The sequence below is a fragment of the Peromyscus eremicus genome, chromosome 1, assembly GCF_949786415.1.
Source record: "Peromyscus eremicus chromosome 1, PerEre_H2_v1, whole genome shotgun sequence".
NCBI lineage: Eukaryota > Metazoa > Chordata > Mammalia > Rodentia > Cricetidae > Peromyscus > Peromyscus eremicus.
The window spans coordinates 178,440,455-178,459,170 of NC_081416.1; the positions used below are offsets into that span (position 1 = coordinate 178,440,455).

Here is an 18,716-nt window from a genome sequence, read left to right on the forward strand (position 1 = left end):
GATGCCCTCCTCTGAAGGCTTGGTTCTGCCTCAACTGAATGTACCAGGCTCTGCTGACTTCCCAAGGGAGCCTTTATTTATCCTTTTGAAAGAGTTGATGGGGGTGTGTCAGAGGCGCGGGATGCTGGTGGGGAGTGGGAGGAGGGATGAGAGGGGGATCTGGGGTTGGTATGTAAAATGAATAAAAAAATTCTTAAATTATTTTTAAAAGTAGGTACCACAGTAATTACTAGTAAGCTTGATGCTGATCTTGCTAAACAGACAAATCCCTAAAATAACAGGTATGGAAAGGATGACACATGACTCTGATATTGAATACATTTTCATGAGTGTTGGAGCTTCTGAAGTCTTGAATGTATTGGGTCTGTCAAGCTACATACATGCCTTTGTAAATAGTCATTCTTGATCTCATTAATCAGGTGGTGAGTGGTGAAATGTAGCAGAGCTAAAGGATAGAATTCAATAATTACTTTGTGAACAGGATAGAATGGTCATGTTGAAATTGGTTTGATTTTAAAATGAGCAATAAATTAAATACAAAACAAAAAGAATACAAACAGGCTAAGAGATGGCTCACAATTAAGAGAATTGCTGTTCTTGCAGAAGACCTGAGTCTGATTCTCAGGACCCACATTGGATGGTTCTCACAACCATCTGGAGCTCCAGTTCCAGGGGATTCAATATCTTCTTACATGCAAACATGCAGATACCCAAATACACAATGAAAAATAAAACCTTAATAAACAAAAAAACTCCAAAGGAAAAAACAAAAAATTATCAGGCCACTGTGGAAAAGATACAACATAGAGAGCTTGAGACTTATCCTTTTGACCATGCAAATTTCCCTCTTGCTTGGAGTTTGTAACTTAGACTTCAGGTTTCATAGTAGCCCCAGATGGGGAGTGGCTGGATTTTTGTACCTAAATTGTTTGTTTCAACAATGTGGCTCATGTGGAATACCTCCCACACTTCTGGAAGTCTAGAATTGGACACAGCATAAGCTCAAGCCATATCTTAAACGAACTCAGTAGAACTCAGTATGAGTGTCAAATGAGATGTCCTAACAATGACCTCCCACAGTAGTCATGAGTCCCTGATAAGGCTCAAACTGAGCACATCCCACATGACTTCATTGGATATTGTTTGGTTTTTCTCTGGACTCCAGCCAATGAGCTTCTTTCGTTTATTGAATCTGTTTCATTGAAAAGTATAAAAACAGGAAGATGGAAAGTGCAACAGTTGACTAGACATGACAAAAGAAAGACATGGTATTTCAAATAAATAGACATTAACCAATAGAAAGAGAAAAAGGAAAAGTGAGAGCCCAAGGATGCATGGGACAATAACAAAGTATTTATCATTTGTATTACTGAAATCCCTGGAAAAGAACAGAAAGAATTCGGATGAAAAAAATAACTTTAAATCTCCCAAGTTTGGCAAAGGGCATAAACCTTCAGAACAAAAGAAAAAATCAACACCAATCAAAATAAACTCTCACAGCTGGGATCAGGACACCGAAACAGGAAGAGTGCTTCAAGTTCAAAGCTAGCCTGGGTTCACTAGTACCAGACCTGCCCTGACTATATATCAGGACACTATCAAAAAAAAGAAAGAAAGAAAGAAAGAGAGAAAGAAAGAAAGAAAGAAAGAATAAAAGAAAGAAAGAAAGAGAGAAAGAAAGAAAGAAAGAAAGAAAGAAAGAAAGAAAGAAAGAAAGAAAGAAAGGGAAAGAAAAGGAACTCAAATTTTTCATACCTGGTACATTACAGACTTTTGAACATTACAGAGAAAAGCATTTTGAATATATCTCAACTGAAATGACAGATTATGAACAGTTCAATTGGTAGATTTTTAACCAGAAACCATAGTTGAGAGAAGAAATGGAAGGGATGGAATAATACTGAAAATACTTTCGAAATATGGATCCTATATGCCACAAAAACTACATTCAAGAAAGAAGGGAATGTGAGGGTGTCCTTAGATGAAAGAAAATGAGAATGTCACCAGCCTAGCATAGAGAAAATTCACTAATTAGAAAGGAAATATTAACAGAAGGTTTGCAATTTCAAGAAGAAAAAAAAAACCAATGGAATGGGTACAGGTAAAAGGGAACTGTGGTAATAAGGCAGGTATACACCAAAGTGCTAAATGTTACAGTCTGTTAAGGTCATGTATTGGTTTGGTTATTTGACATCATCTAGGATCACTATGAAGGGAGAGTCAGTGAGGGATTGTTTAGATCAGGTTGGGCGTGGCCATATTTGCGAAGGGTTACCTTGATTATATTAACCGAAGTGAGAAGACTTGCATATCATGCATCATACCTTGTACAGAGAATTGTGGCTTGCATAAGAGTAGAGAAAGGAAGCTGGGCGGTGGTGACGCACACCTTTAATCCCAATACTTGGGAGGCAGAGCCAGGCGGATCTCTGTGAGTTCGAGCCCAGCCTGGTCTACAGAGTGAGATCCAGGACAGGTACCAAAACTACACAGAGAAACCCTGTCTTGAAATAAACCAAAAGAAAAAAAAGGAGGCGGGGCTGGAGAGATGGCTCAGCATTTAAGAGCATCTGTCCTTCTCGCAAAGAAACCATGTTCAGTGGCTGGCACCTATAAGAGTAGTGAAAGTAACTCCAGTTCCAGCACATCTGATGACCTCTTCTGGCCTCCAAGGGCACTGCAAGCACATGGTGCAGACATAAATGCACTCAATACACCCATTTACATACAATAAATATCTAAAGAGTTCAGAAAGTAAGCTGAGTACTTGCATTAATGTATTAATTCATTGTTTTCTGATGTCATTATTTACTTCAAGTCCCTGCCACTCTGACTTCCTGCCATGATGCATCACATCCTGAAACTGTGAGCCAAATAAACCTTTTCTCCCTTAAGTTGCTTTTGTCAGAGTACTTTATCACAGCAAACATCTTCAAGACTGAATGCTTCACTGGAGAATGCTACAACACATTACAAAAACACACAGTACCAATTTTACAAACCATTTTCCAAAAAAAAAGGAGGAAAGCATAATCCCCAAGTCATACTGAAAGGCTGGTATCACTCTGACACCAGACAATGTCAAACACAAGACAACAATGACAGTAAACGCATCACTCAGGAAACTGGGGAAAACCTCAATAAAACAATAGCAAGTACTAACAACACAAAATCTAAACAAAATTATACACTACGGCTCTTCTCAGAATGCAAGTCTGGTTTAATATTCAAAGCTTAATGTGAAGCATCACATCAATAGACAACTCAACACATTGATTAACACATCTGATGAATTCCAACACCCAGTAACAAAAATACCTCAGCAAAAGGAAATTTCCTACATTTGATTTAACACACACACACACACACACACACACACACACACACACACTCCTTACGCTTAACATCACTCATGAGAAACTGAACACATCAGGAACCAAGTCCAGGTAAATTCTCACTAGTTTTAATGTCATATTGAAAGTGCTAATACAATACAAAGAACAGAAATACAAGCTATATAGATGAAGCCAGGTAGTGGGGGTGCACGGCTTTAATTCCAGCATGTCGGAGGCGGAGGCAGTCAGATTTCTGAGTTTGAGGCCAGTCTGGTCTAGCAGGACAGCCAGGGCTACCCAGAGAACCCCTGTCTTAAAACAAAAGAAAGAAAAGAAAAAAAGCTATACAGATGAGAAGGAAGAAAAACTATTTGACTATTCACAGACATTTATCTGTTTAATAGTTTAAGGATTCTCAAAAATTCTAAAAATGATTAGAAATACTTCAACAAAGTTGTAGAAGAAAAAAGACCCTTTCTGTACACTATACCAAATTCAATACCATGTAGAAATTCAATGTTTAAACATCCCAATTATAATTACTAAAAAATAAAAGATATAAATATCCCTTAAAATGTACAAAAGTTATATGGGTATAAACTATAAAAACAGCAATGAAGTAAGTCAAGGAATACTTAAATGAAAAGACATACCATGTTGTTGAGCTGGAAGATTTAAAACAAAGATATCAATTCTCAACAAACTGATCCACAGATCTAACTCAACTTCTATTAAAATTTGAACAAGATCTCATTTTTTACAAAACCAGAAAGACATATACTGAAATTATATAGAGATTTAAAAAAATAGTGCTAAATCAATTTTAAATAAAGAATCATCTTATCCAATTTTGATACTTACTATATAGCTTCGGCAATCAGGGAATCCAATAATTGGGAATCAACGAAAGTTCTAAGTAGTGTTTGGAATGACATAGTTTTTTTTCAGACTTAAAAATCTTAGGTGGTGCATAAAAAAAGTGGCCATTTGTATGTATTTGTAACATGCCTGGCATGACAAAAGTCCTGGGTTTAGTCTCAGGAACACACACACACACACACACACACACACACACACACACAAACACACTCTGCCTTACCTTCTTAAAGTATTTCATAACTTAAGCTTTCATATTTCTCATACAACTAATGCTCTCTAGAGAAATATGTGGAACAAGGGAAACAGTAAGTTTCTAGATTTGTTCTCAATTTTTTTAATACTAGACAGCAATGCCATACATATATATTCATAGTCTGTCTCTCTCTGTATATATATATTTATATATGTATATATTTATATATATATAAATGTATGTATGTATGTATGTATACACAAACACAAGACATATAAAGGGTTATCATCCTTTACTCCTTCACTCTCACCCACATTAGAAATCCATTAGCAAATGGCAAAGACTTGGCAGGACAGTGTGAAAGCAGTGCTTAAGTTTTTCATCCCTATGTCACCTCCTTATCACAAAAATATCACCTCCTGAACTAACACTACACTGCAAAGTAGGAGAGAGATACACCTGGGAAGGTTTTCATGAGTGCAAAACAACGACTAGGTGTCTCTCCTACTTTCTCAGGGGGAAAATAATGCTCAATTTCTAATATGTTTTCATAGGACAAGCAGCAATCTGCAACAAGTTTTCTCACAGTGAAGACACTTTCAGGGTTTCTCTTTGGTATGAATTAGCAGGTGCTACACAAGATGTGTCTGCCTGGAAAAGACTTTCCTCAGTGGTTATATTAAAAAAGTCACTTCCCAATAGAAGTTCTTGGATGTTGACAGGAGTCTGCCCACTTGTGAAAGGCTTTTCCTCACCTGCTTCACTGGTAGGGTTCCTCTCACTGTGCATCCTTCGATGGTGAGTGAGGGATGAGCTGCGGCTGAAGGCCTTCCCACATTCACTGCACTCATAGGGTTTCTCTCCAGTATGGATGATGGAGTGTCGGATGAGGTTTGTGCTCCAACAAAAGGTTTTCCCACACTCAACACATTCATAAGGTTTCTCCCCACTATGAATCCGCTGGTGCCTTGTGAGTCCTGACCTGCGGTTGAAGGCCTTCCCACATTCTGTGCACTCATAGGGCCTCTCTCCAGTATGGATGCTGAAGTGTCGAATAAGGTCAGCTCTATTGCTAAAGGCTTTCCCACACTCTTTGCACTCAAAGGGTTTTTCTCCAGTGTGGGCCCTTTTATGCAAGATGAAAGTGGAGCAGTGGGTGAAGGCTTTTCCACACTCACTGCACACATAAGGCTTCTCCCCAGTGTGAATGCGCTGATGCCTCTTGAGGTACGACCTGTGGTTGAAGGCTTTGCCACACTCGAGGCACTCAAAGGGCTTCTCCCCAGTGTGGATCACATAGTGGTGGATCAAGGCTGCACTCTCACAAAATGCTTTCCCACACTCACTGCACTCATAGGGCTTCTCCCCAGTATGAGTCCGTTGGTGCCACAGGAGGTAGGACCTGTGTTTGAAGACCTTGCCACACTCAAAGCATTCATACGGGTTCTCCCCACTGTGGATGATGTAGTGTCGAATGAAGCCTGGCCTGTCTCGAAAAGCTTTTCCACATTCTTTACAAACAAAAGGTTTTTCTCCAGTGTGGCTCCTGTTATGTAAGACGAAAGTAGAGCGGTGTGTGAAAGCTCGGCCACATTTATCACATTTATAAGGCTTCTCCCCACTGTGGATCCGCTGGTGCTGTGTAAGGTGGGATTTGCGGTTGAAGGCCTTCTCACACTCCATGCACTTGTAGGGCTTCTCCCCACTATGGACCATGTGGTGTTGAAGAAGGTATGTGCTCTTGCTGAAGGCCTTCCCACACTCCCTACACTCATATGGCTTCACTCCAGAGTGACTCCTCTCATGGCGAGCAAGGAGGCGCTTCTTGCTGAATACTTTGCCACAATCATGACATCTAAAGACACTTTCCTCCTCCTGAATTACAGGGTCCTTATCTGACTCATTCGAGCGACAATTACTGACAGCATTTCCTGAAGAAATGTGCTTCTGTATAACCTCTGAACACATGTCTTCAGCTGTCACTAAGCTATCACGTCCAAGACTGATTTTCCCAGGAAGCAGCTTGCTCTGAGGCTCTATCCCTGTTTGAAAGTGTCCTTGCTGCATTTCTGAAGAACCAATCTGACCAGGAGTTTGCACTGACTGGGAGTCCTCTGAGGCTTCTTTTGTTAACTTGCCCTGGCGTGAGACTCCTTTAGATAGGGCTGGCTCACAAGTGGTAAGTTCGGTGGCCTTGGTTTTTCCATTGTTACCTGAAATAAGCAACACACAGCAGAATAACAGAAACCCAGAAAAAACAAAAGTGCCGTGTTAAAAAAAAACAGCAGACTTGAAACAGTACCTTGACGTCTGTTAACCCTGGTTTGCAATTTCCATTTTTTGTGATTCTTGAATTCTTGACTCTTAAGGGGAGACCAAATTGAAAGTCTAGATGATAGGAAAGAGAGTCTAGGGTAGACATTCTCAATTTCTGACTTAAGAGGCCAGCCTGGTCTACAAAGCAAGTTCCAGGACAGTCAGAGCTGTTAAACAGAGAAACCCTGTCTCAAAAAACATCGACTGCCACCAAGCCTCATGACCTCAGTTCAATGCCTGGTACAAGATAAAAGGAGAGAACTGACTCCTGACAGTTGTCCTCTCATCATCTTCACCCATGTTCTGTGGCACATACATACATGAATGAATGCACACACACACAAGAAATAGAAACACAATAGTCTGCTGCCTCCCAGCACATCAGGAGACGGAGATAAAAGGATCACAAGTTTGAGATCAGCCTGGCTATTTACACAGACAGCTTGAGGGCCAGCCTGACATACCTATAAAAACACTACTTCAAATTCCGGAAAAATATACTTTTAGCATATATAACTAATAAAGTATTATGAATGTGGACTGGGAGGTGTGACTCAGTAGTAGGCACTTATTAGCATGTCTGAGGCTTTTGAATGAAAGAAAAAAAAGAAGAAAAATGTGCAAAGAACTCTGAGTTAATAATGTTAAAAAAAAGCACTTATCTGAATTATTTCACAGAAGACACAGAATTGTCAAAAATCTTTTAATAAGCCACTAACCCCTCCTTCCCAATGAGAAAAAAATGAAATACTGTGGTGTCCCCATCTGATTAGCAAAACCTGAGAAGCACCCACCCTTATAGCATCAAGTGCTGGATGGGCTAGGGACAAAGTAGGACATGCACGCAGACACTGGTAAAGAACTGCTTGCTAAGTGTCGCTCTACAACTCAGAATGGGTGAAAGACGAGAAACGGGGTAGACAGAGCACAGCTCCAGGGTTCCGAAAGAAACATGAGACTGAAAGGAAAACCTCAAAAGCAGGGCCAAAAACAGGCCCAATGATTCAAGAAACCTACCCGCCATGGAATTCCAGAAAACAGCCAACCCTCATCACATATCCACGGGAAATCTGGCTTTCATTTCATCCTGTGGTTTATAAAACAACAACAATAACAGTTTCTGCCCTTCCTCCCTCCTTACTCTCCACTACAAAAACGAATTCTCAGACCCTGCACAAACCCTTCTCTCTCCTGTACCCTCAGATACTGAGGCACAGGGCTTGGGGGCACCAACCTCTCAGACCAGTAAGGGCTGCTCTTGCTATTCTGAGGTCGAACTGAGTCTACTCTTTCCCATTCCCCCTTGAGCAAACTTCTTACAATACATTCTTTGCCACGGTCACCTATACAACACGAACGGTAAGGCTTACATGTTGGTTCGTGTTTGGAGACAGGGTCCCACTGTGCAGCCTTGGACGGTCTGGAACTAGCTATGGAAACCAGGCTGGCCTTGAACTCACAGAGATCCACCTGCTTCTGCATCATAGGAAAAGCTTAATTTTTGATGTGTCGCTTTCTTGTCAACCCCCAGTGTGAAGGAAAACAAAAGAGGGCTCAGGAGACGACTCAAGTGGGTAAGGAGCTTGCAGCCAAGGCTAATAAACTGAATTTAATAATAAGCAGACTCCACATAGTGGAAAGAGAGAACCAACTTCCAGCTCCTGCAAGTTGTCCTCTGACTCTCATATGTACACTGTGGCATATATGTGCACATACACACAAAATAAAAAAGGAAAGAAAGAGAAAAAAGAAAGGAGACGGAGGAAGAGGAGGAGGAGGAGGAGGAGGAGGAGAAGGAGGAGGAGGAGGAGGAAAGAGAGAGAAGTCTCCGGAAGACTCCACTAGTCCTGACCACGTCCCTTACCTGCACTGATGCTTGGGAAAAGGTCTTTCATCACCGGCCACAGCTCCTGCCCGTGCCCCAGTCGACACAGCAGCTCAGGTCTGGGAACAGGATACCCTTCGAGGAGAGAAAGGTGGACTCATGATTTTTTTTTTTCCTGAAAAGAGATGAAGACCCTCAATGTCATCTGGGACTTCAGGACCAGAATTTGGCCTTGGAATGAAGCTGCTCTCAGCAATATCAATAAAGTTAGCATGTGATTTGGAAACTTAAAAGAGTATGCTAAAATCTGTAAAAGGTGTGCCTGGTAGGACAAGACTATAATCCAGCTACCAGAGAGGCTGAGGCAAGAGGACAGCAAGGCCAAGCCTGCCTGGGAAACTTGATGAGACCTTGTTTTAAAATAGAAAGGAGAGCTAGGGACACAGTCCAGTGGTAGAGTGTGCGCGGAGACTACAGAGACAAGCACACCCCTTGAACTGGGGGGGGGGGGACCAAGTATTTTTATGCAGGTTAGTTTTTGTCAACTTGACACAAACCTAGACATATTTGGGAAGCCAAAGCTCCAAGGAGAAAAATGCCTCTAGCAGGATGGCTTGTAGGCAAACCAGTGGGGCATTTTTACTCGAGTGAAATGAGGGAGGGCCCAATCCATGTGAGTGGTGTCACCCTTGAGCAGGAGGTCCTGGGTTCAATAAGAAAGCAGGCTGGGCACCCATGGAGAGCAAGCCAGTAAGCAGCACTCTCAGTGGCCTCTGCATCAGCTCCTGCCTCCTGGTTCCTGCTCGAGTTCCCACCTTGGCTTCCGCTGATGATAGACAATAACCTGTAAGCCAAATGAACCCTGTCCTGCCCAAGCTGATTTTGGTCATGGTGTTTTATCACAGTAATAGAAACCATAACTAAGACATGTCCATAACCAATATTTATAGGGCATCTAAGGGATGTATATTAGGTTAATTCATGACTGAAGAATATTTAAGGGAAAATTTAGGAGTAAAACTGGCATATTCAAAACATCAAGTATTTCCATTTAAAACAAGACTGATTATTAATTCATTTTCCTGTGTACAAAGAAATTCTTAAAGCTGGGCAATATAATAAAAAATCAGAGTCTGGCTGTTGGCTCATACTTTTAATCCTAGTACTCAGGAGGCAGAGACACGTAGATATCTGTCAGTTCAAGGCCAGCCGACTGAATACTGAGTTCCAGGCCAGCCAAAGCTACACAGTGAGACCCTGTCTAAAAAACACCAAACATACGAAAGGAACAAGCTTGGAATCGGTGATGGTTAGCCCCTAAAACATCAGTGTGTTGGCTAGTTTTATATCAATTTGACACAAGCTACAGCAGTGGTTCTCAACCTTCCTGATGCTGCGACCCTTCAATACAGTTCCTCATGTTGTGGTGTCCCCCATCCATAAAATTATTTTTGTTACTATTTCATAACTATAATTATGCTACTGTTATGAATTATATAATACACGTATCTTATGTTTTCTGATGGTCTTAGTTCACCCCTGTGCAAGGGTTGTTCAACCCCAAAGGGGTCATGAACTGCTGAGCGACAGTCAATGGAGAAAAGGGAGCCTCAACTGAGAAAATGCCTCCATAAGATCACGATGTAGGCAAGCCTGTAGGGCATTTTCTTAATTAGTGATTGAGGAGGAGGGCCCAATCCATTGTGGGCAGGACTATCCCTGGGCTGGAGGTCCTGGGTTCTAGAAGAAAGCAGGCTGAGTAAGTCATAGGAAGCAAACTAGTATGTAGCACTCCTCCATGACATCTGCATCAGCTCCTGCCTCCAGGTTCCTGCCCTATGTGAGTTCCTGTCCTGACTGCCTTCGATGGACTATGATGCGGAAGCAGAAGCCAAACAAAGCCTTTCTTCCCCAGCTTGCTTTTGGTCATAGTGTTTCATCAAAGCACTTAGTTAAGACAACTGGCATCTGGGAGGCTGAGGCAAATAAAAGAATTGCCACAAGTTAGAGGCCAAGCTGGGTTACACACTAAGTTCTATGCCAGCCTGGCCTATAAAGTGAGACCTTGTCTTAAAAAACAACATACTGGGTGTAAGTGGCACATTCCTTTATTTCCAGAACTCAGGAAGCAGAGACAAGTGGATCTCTGAGTTCAAGGCCTGCCTGGTCTACACAGTGACCCTGTCTCAAAACAAACAAAAACGTATCCCCAAAATAAAAATAAACAGGGCAGGTAAAGGTGCTTGCCACCAAGCCTAAACGTGACCCTCAGGATCAATGTAGCGAGGAGAAGTGAGTCCTCACGTTGTCCTCTGAGCTCTATGTATCATAGCACAAGTGTGCATACACACTAACACACAGTATAATCCTAGCACTTTGGAGACGGTGACAGGATAATAAGGAACGCAAGGTCATCCTCAGCTATGTAATGAGTTCAAGGCCAGCCTGGGCTGCATGAGACCAGACCACTTTATAAAAGACAAAAATCAAGTCTATTTAGCTCAGTTTAGAGGGAAGTCTTTCCTGTATCCCCTCTTCCTTTCCTTTCCTCTGTTCCCCCTCTTTTCCTCCCTTTACTAGGGTCTCTCCATGTCTCCTAGGGTGGCCTCAAACTCCTGATCCTGTTGACTTGGGTTCCCAAGTGCTATGATTACAGGTAGGTATGAGCGACCACACTCAATCAGTACTGATGTTCTATAATCCACTGTAACTAAGGCCATGCCAGGACCACATTGATAAGTACATTAACCCCTGGAAAGGACAGTGGCTCCAGTAACTTTTGCTTCTCTCCTTCCACATTTATGTGGATCATGGAGTTAGCACTCAGGTTTTTGGTTTTTTTTTTTAAGATTTATTATTTTTTAAAGATTTATTTATTATTTTATGTATATAGGTATTTTGCCTGCATGTATGCCTGTGCCCCTTTTGTGTGCATATTGCTCTCAGAGGCTATAAGAGGGCATCAGATACCCTGGAACTAGAGCCACAAATGGCTGTTGGCCTCCATGCTGGTGTTAGGATTTGAACCTGAGTCCTCTGGAAGAACAGCCAAAGCTTTTAACCATGAAGCCATCTCTCTAGCCTCCAGCTTAGGCAAATGCTAAGCTATCCTGCCAACCCTAAACCTCACTTCTCAAAGATATAACCACTTCAATATTACCATGATGATAAGTAAGTCTCCAAACACATAACCATCTAAATTTGTTGTGGAATATTCCTTTACACTGTGTGAAGATGTCACTGTGATTGGTTTAATAAAAAGCTAAAGGGCCAATACCTAGGCAGGAGGTATAGGAGGCACTTCCAAGTAGAGAGAAAGGAAGAGGAGATGAATCTAGGCATGGGAGAGACGCCAGATACGCCAAAGGACCCTGAGAGAAAACAGGAGATGCAAGATGAAAGAGGGGCAAAAAGCCATGAGGCAAACATATAGACTAATATGAATGGGTTAATTTAAGTTATAGGAGCTGGTGGGAAAGCCTAAACTATAGGCGAAGCTTTCATAATTAATAAGTCCCTGGGTCATGATTTTGGGGTTGGCAGTCCAAAACAGCCTGCTACACAAACCACAGCAACATGTATTTTCATTAACCCATCTTTGTTTAGCTCCCAAGCAAAGTTTTACAGTGTTCTTGCAGGTCACAGACTAAATGTGGATTCTATTCAGAATCTCTCACAGCATCCCCAGGTAACCTCCCTCCAAGCATGTATTAAAGGAAGACCATGCAAGTACAAAGTACAAAAGAAGAAGGCCCTTAGCACACAGAACCAAGCTACCTACACTCTAACCTTGGATTTCTCAGCATTTAGACCTACGAAAAATAACCATTTGTTAAAGAACTAAAAAAGAAAAAAATGAAAACTTCACAGGAGGAGCCAGGCTCATGGATGGCAATTGCTGCCTCAAAAAATGTTGGCCACAGGGCCAGAGAGATAGCTCAGCAAGTAAAGAAGCGTCCAAAGTCCTCCAAGGCTGATGACCTGAGTTCAATCCTCAGGACCATATGGTAGACAGAAAGAATGGACTCACACAGGTTATCCTCTGACCTCCATACACATGCCATAGCATAAATGCCACCCTCCCGCCACAAGATATAAAAGTATTAATATTTTTCAAAAAAAAGAAAAAGAAAAAACCCACATAATGTTGGCATTCTGGCCTCCTCCTTGGGGACCCGCCCTGCACATCCTGATGTAAAGCCTACTTTAAGAGAAGACGACTCCTCCTCCTCCCTCTCTCTATTCCCACGAGATGCGCACCCTCGCTCCACCCGCCTCTCTCCCTATCTTTCTCTTTCCCTCTTTCTCCCCTCACCAAATAAAACTCTTCCCTGAGCACTGTCTGCTTGGCGTCTCTGTCTCTCACCACCCATGGGGCACCTTGTCCCAAAGGCCCCTGTGCACCATATGATAACACAGAAGCCACTGCAGAAAAACAAAAACATGCAGAAAACCAGAGACCACTGAGAGTAATGACTAAATGAGTCTTTCCTGTTGCAAATTTGATAAAGCAGAGAAAAAGAAAAATACCAAGGGTCTCGTTCTCAGGTGAAACTGGCCTTACACTCACAATCCTTCTCTCTCAGCCTCTCAAGTACCAGTATAAGAGTATCACTACCTTTGGGGAAAAAATACGGGGGCAGGATAGGGAGAGGGCTTAGCAGGTAAAAGCACTAGCCACAGGGGGCTGGAGAGATGGCTCAGTGGTTAAGAGCATGTACCACTCTTCCAAAGGACTTGAGTTTGATTTCTAACACCCACGTCTCACGGCTCATAACTTCTTGCAATTCCAAATCATTCAATACATCCAGCCACCTCCAGCACCTGCACGCATGTACTGACACACTCACATATGTAGGAGACATGAGGTCCTTGTGCTCACAGGTAAGTACTAGGGAAACCAGGAATGTTAAACATGCAGGGTTGTCTCTTCAAAGAAAGAGATGCATGACCTGTTTTCCACCTAGAAGCCTGGGAGTGAGGTGGTTATAGCCTGGTGACCTTGGTACTATCTGTATGGCCAAGCCAACCTGGCTCCCCCAGACTCATATGTTTATCTCAGTCAATCTATAGTGCTATCTTCTCCCAGACCTTATCATGAACTGTTTACCTGAGCCTGCTTTCCTAGTTAATCCATTGATCTTTATGAAAGAGGTCACATGTACTTTACAAAGAGTTTTGATGCAGTCATACCTAAGATTTATTGTGCATACAGAATCAAGTACCACCAGGGAACATTTTTCTAAATTGTACAGTACTTAAATATGCCTAAAATAAACTGCCTGGTGTCAAACTCTCAACATTTGAATCAACACCAGCCACTGAGTCATGTCGAACCAGACTTCCTTCTTGACTCATTAGGATCAACTCTCTGCTGGCCATGGTGTTTGCAGATACTCATGTACACATACAAATGACTAAAAATAATGAAAATAAATCTTGTGAGGGGAAAAAAGCACTACCACAAGAAGCTGGAAATTCTACCTCTGGGTTCTATGAAATACCCCTTTCCTCCCACAGTCATCCTCTCTGTATTACCCTTGGAGCTAAAGGTACTATGTTTCTGGCCCAAAGACAGACAACATAGGAAAGGATGAGTCTAGAAAAAGGTCTGAAGCAGTGGGAAGAAGAGGAGGCAGGCTCAGAGGACCCCTAAACCATCAAGGCCTGGAACCAGCGGGTAGAAAGAAAAGAGCAGATAACCCGTCCCCCCGGAAATGGGAGGCAACAAGACTTACCCAGAGAGACCAGGAGCCCACGGTTTTCCAGCATCACCTCCTGGTACAGGGTCCTCTGAGCTGGAGCCAGCTGCCCCCACTCCTCTTGGGTGAAAATTACAGCCACATCCTCAAAGGTGAAAGCCACCTGAAAAGTCACTAAATGTATTAGTGTTGGCCTTGGGCGGCTCGGTAAGATGTCATACATGCATTGCTCAAAAGGTATATAAAGGAATGAAGGCCCAAAGTACACAGCACATCCTGAAGGTCATGCTGCTTCCTGGCTCCAAGGGGAGAGATATGCTGTTGGGGCATGTGATGGCGAGATTTCATTGACAACTTGACACAATCCAGAATCACCTGGGAAGAGAGGCTCAAGGAGGGACTGTCTAGATCAGGCTGGCCTGTGGGCATGTCTGTGGGAGATCATTTTGATTATGTTAAGGTGGGAAGACCCAACCTAAAAGTGATTGACACCATTCCCTGGGTTTGTGCCCTAGACTGCATATAAAAGGAGAAAGTGGAGTCACTGAGTTGCTTATCAGGAAAAGGCCAAGCTTTACAACTTATCTATCCCCTGGGACCTTAAGTAGCAAAAGGCAGGAACCCAACTCCCAAAAGTTGTCTCCTCATTTCTAAATGCAAAGCCTATACATACACACACATACATAAATGAATAAACATAACTTTTAAATAATTAAAAATAAGTGCTGGCTGTGACCGCTCACACCTTTAATCCTAGCACTTCAAGAAGCAGAGACAAGACGGGTCTCTGTGAGTTCCAGGGCAGCCAGGGGCTACTTGGTGAGACCCTGCCTCGTGAACGAACAAACGGAGAAAAGCGGAGGAGCACACGCATGCGTGCATCTATGGCTCTCTTTTTCTGACCATGAACACACTGTAACCAGTTCTCTCAAACTCCTGCTGCGGTTGACTTCCCTGTCGTGACAGACCCGGGATTGTGAGCCAAATAAACCCTTGCTTCCCTCAACAGCCTTTGTCAGGGTATCTTATCCCAGGAACAGGAAACAAAGCTAAGACGAAGACGGGGGCATAATTATGCCAGTGTGAAGGGCAGCAACCCCCCACACGCAGGAGCTCTTAGAAAGTAACAAACCAGGAACACCAACTGTGAGTTGTGAGAGAGCCTCTGTCTGGGGTATCGCAGGAATGACAAAACAATGACAATAACAATGGAACCGATACCAATAACGTTAAAGATAGCAATTCTTCAGTTTCACTGGTCCCGCTAGTTTCCTGCCCATGCTGAATGCTTCACAAGTCCTCAGTTCTGAAGTCAGACTCCTAGAGTTTCAATCCAAGCTCCTGAAACTACCACTCCACAGCTGTGCAACATTAGGTACCTCACTTCATCTCTGAGCCTCCATTTCCAGATCAAGACAGTAATTCTCACTTCATCGACAACAGCTATGAGGGAAAAACAAAACAAAACAGAAAAGGGTAAACATGGGTTAAAAAAACAGCCACGAGACTGAGATGAGATTTTTGAAAAATAAAGCATACCACACTTGAGCCGGGCAGTGGTGGTGCATGCCTTTTATCCCAGCACTCAGGAGGCAGAGGCAGGTGGGTCTCCAAGTTTGAGGCCAGCCTGGCCTACAAAGAGAGTTCCAGGGCACTCAGGGTTATTACACAGAGAAACCCTGTCTCACACAACACTTAACTGTTTATTTCCATTAACTTCTACAGCATGTGGTCACCTATATATCAGTCAGTGACTAAAAGATGTCCACAAATTCAAGTATATCTTTGTGTTTGTTAAGACAAGGTCACACGTAGTCCAAGCTAGTCTCAAACTTGCTATGTAGCCAGGGCTGACCTTGAACTCCCAATCCTCCTGCTTCTGCCTCTCCAGTGCTGGGACTACAGGAATAACTAAATGAGGGTGCTATGCGGGCAAATGAGATGGTCTGGAGGGGAAAAGTACTTTTCCCCCAAGCCAGGGCACCTGAGTTCGAGCTCCAGAACCCATATAAAAGTAAGAGAGATCCAATTCGGGAAAACTGTCCTTGGACCTCAAACTCATTGCTCACACATGAGTGAACACAAGCTTGCACACAATCAAACACACAAATTTTATAATTTTTAAAAAGTGACCTCTGAGCAGAAATGTCAGAGAGAATGGTCTTGCAGGGATCTGAGGATGACCTGAGACAGAGGGAACTGCAAGGGTTAAAGACTGGAGAAGTACAGAGAAGTTTTGGTCAGGTGAGTACACCTGAATAGCAGTGAGCCAGAGAGAAAAAGGAAACAAGATTGTAAGTGGTCAACCAGGAAGAATAAGAGACTTATAGACCATGTATGCTTGGATTATGAGTTGATGAAAGTCTTTAGCCTGGAGCTTCATTCACCTTTCAAACCTTTAAATACCCATTGGAGGCCTGACATTCATTCACCTTTCAGTCCCTTAAATACCTTTTGGAGGCCTGACATTCATTCACCTTTCAGTCCCTTAAATACCTTTTGGAGACCTGACATTCGTTCACTTTTCACTCCCCTAAATACCTATTGGAGGCCTGACATTCATTCACTTTTCACTCTCCTAAATACCTATTGGAGGCCTGACATTCTTGGCATGAGGAAGCTGTAAGGGGGCTAACTAGCAAAGGGTCATCCTGGAAACTGAGGGCTATGTGTGGCCTTTATTAGCAGCAGAAACAACTACAACAAGCAGGAACTAGTTATTAAAACAAATCCTAGTCATCTGTTGCCTATTGTTACAGAAGTTATGTGTAGGACTCTATAGATTATCAAGAGAAATAGTCATCTGGCTAACTGTAGATATGACTTACAGGCTGACTTCCAAGGTGTTTTGTTACAGAAAAGGTGGCAGGTTGCTCAGATTAGGGCTCAAAGTCCTACTTCTTTAGGTATGGCCTTCCCTGTCCATGTGTATAAATGACCCTCTCGGGTGCTAAGTGAATAAAAAAAGAAAGAAAAGGAAAGGAGATGACAGTTCCTAGGTGTGGTAGAGGGGAAAGTTTATTATGGATATGTGGAGGAGCGTAGCTAGAGACATGGACATCAGAGAGAGTCCAGAGTGGACATGACCCTGAGCCATGTGAGGAGAGGGGGAGGGGGACCAGGTGCAGCAGTCAGAAGCCCAAAACAGGAGGGGTAACCAAAATGGTTGGATTATATAGGGACGGTGAGCTGGGGGAAGGGCTGCCCAGCCCCTGGGCTGGAGATGTTTAGGGTAGAGGGCGGGTACTCCAACCAAGAGGACCCTGTAACAGGTAGGGACTGAGGGATGCTAGAAGAACCTGGCAGCCAGGTCCGCTTTGGTATGTTAAATAAGCACCTCAGCCGTTTGTCTCGGCTTTGAGACCTAACACCAAGACTGGAGAAGAATTGGGTGACCATCCAGAGCCACTTTTCCTAGACAAGCACAACTACAAAGACAAACCGAGAGGCTCTCTTGACTGACAGGCTTTCGGAACCGAGGAGACGTCAAACATCTCCGTCAACCCACCTGCCTGGCGTCCACCAGCGCCGACGCCATCCTGAGACCCCCGTGGGCTTCGTGCCCCGGGCAGGACACCTTGGCTGACGGCGGCTCGGTTCACCGCCTGATGTCCAGGATTGCCTGTCAGAGGAGACGCCCCTCAAGCCCTATAGGAAGGCTGCTAGGATTTCCACAGCGGGCCTGGACCACACCGTCGTGCAAGAATGACATCACGGCACGGCGACAGTAAGTCCCACCACCCGCTCCTCAACAGGAGGGAAGCACACTATATTAGGCTTTTCATTTGCCGAGCAAGCCTGACTCGGGTGCTATGCCTTCTGGGTAATGTAGTTCTTCCTCTGCTACCTACCCCTCTCTCCTCCCCCCTCCCAACCCCATTGGAGTGCCTTGGTGTTTTCCTAGACTATAGACCCAGCGTTGTGTCTTGGACACAACAATAAATATTGTTATTATTTGACATTGTTTCACTTTTAATTTTGGGGACAGTCTCAATAAATTGGCCAGGTTGGCCTTGAAATTTCTCGGCGGCCCAGGCGGGCTTTGAAATCGTCCTGCCTCAGTCTCCTGAATACTTAAGATTGTTGGCATGGGTCACCAGGCCTGGCTTCAGACCCACCCAGTAACAATGCACAGCTTGGGAGGATTCGGGCACTGAGTGAGACTGCCACTCTTTCAACGTAAAATGTAGTTTTTTCAGGGCGGGTCTGGAACCTTTGCCAAAAATCTGGGCAAATGTAAAGATGAGAAACTGGGCACTCTAGGGGACCCCAGACATCTCTCCTTATCCACCCCCTTTTTCATTTATTACTTATTTTGTATATGTGTGGGCGTGGGTGTGCCTCTGTACCTGAGTGGAAGTACAAGGACTTCGATCCCCACCACCCTGGTACAAGCTGGGCACAATGATGAGCATCTGTAATCTTAGTGCTGGGGAGCTGGAGATAGGAGGTTCAATGTTCCCTGA

General features: G+C 43.4%; 1 protein-coding gene across 1 annotated transcript; it reads right to left on the minus strand.

Annotated features, from left to right (window-relative positions):
• Positions 1–4,682: 4,682 nt before the first annotated feature.
• Positions 4,683–17,942, minus strand: LOC131926226 (zinc finger protein 805-like). The gene is made up of 5 exons (XM_059281546.1): positions 17,759–17,942; positions 15,630–15,693; positions 14,287–14,413; positions 8,588–8,683; positions 4,683–6,620 (listed from the first exon to the last, which is right to left on the minus strand). The coding sequence occupies exons 3-5, from the start codon at positions 14,318–14,320 to the stop codon at positions 4,990–4,992; spliced, it is 1,761 nt and encodes a 586-aa protein (XP_059137529.1). The 5' UTR covers positions 14,321–14,413; positions 15,630–15,693; positions 17,759–17,942; the 3' UTR covers positions 4,683–4,989.
• Between the last annotated feature and the right edge of the window lie 774 nt (positions 17,943–18,716).

Coding starts and splice junctions, on each gene's coding strand:
- LOC131926226 (XM_059281546.1), bottom strand. CDS start 14,320: ATGCTGGAAAACCGTGGGCTCCTGGTCTCTCTGG. Junction 8,684..14,286: donor TGGGCTCCTGGTCTCTCTGG/GTAAGTCTTGTT, acceptor CTCTCCTCGAAG/GGTATCCTGTTCCCAGACCT. Junction 6,621..8,587: donor TTTCCCAAGCATCAGTGCAG/GTAAGGGACGTG, acceptor TGCTTATTTCAG/GTAACAATGGAAAAACCAAG.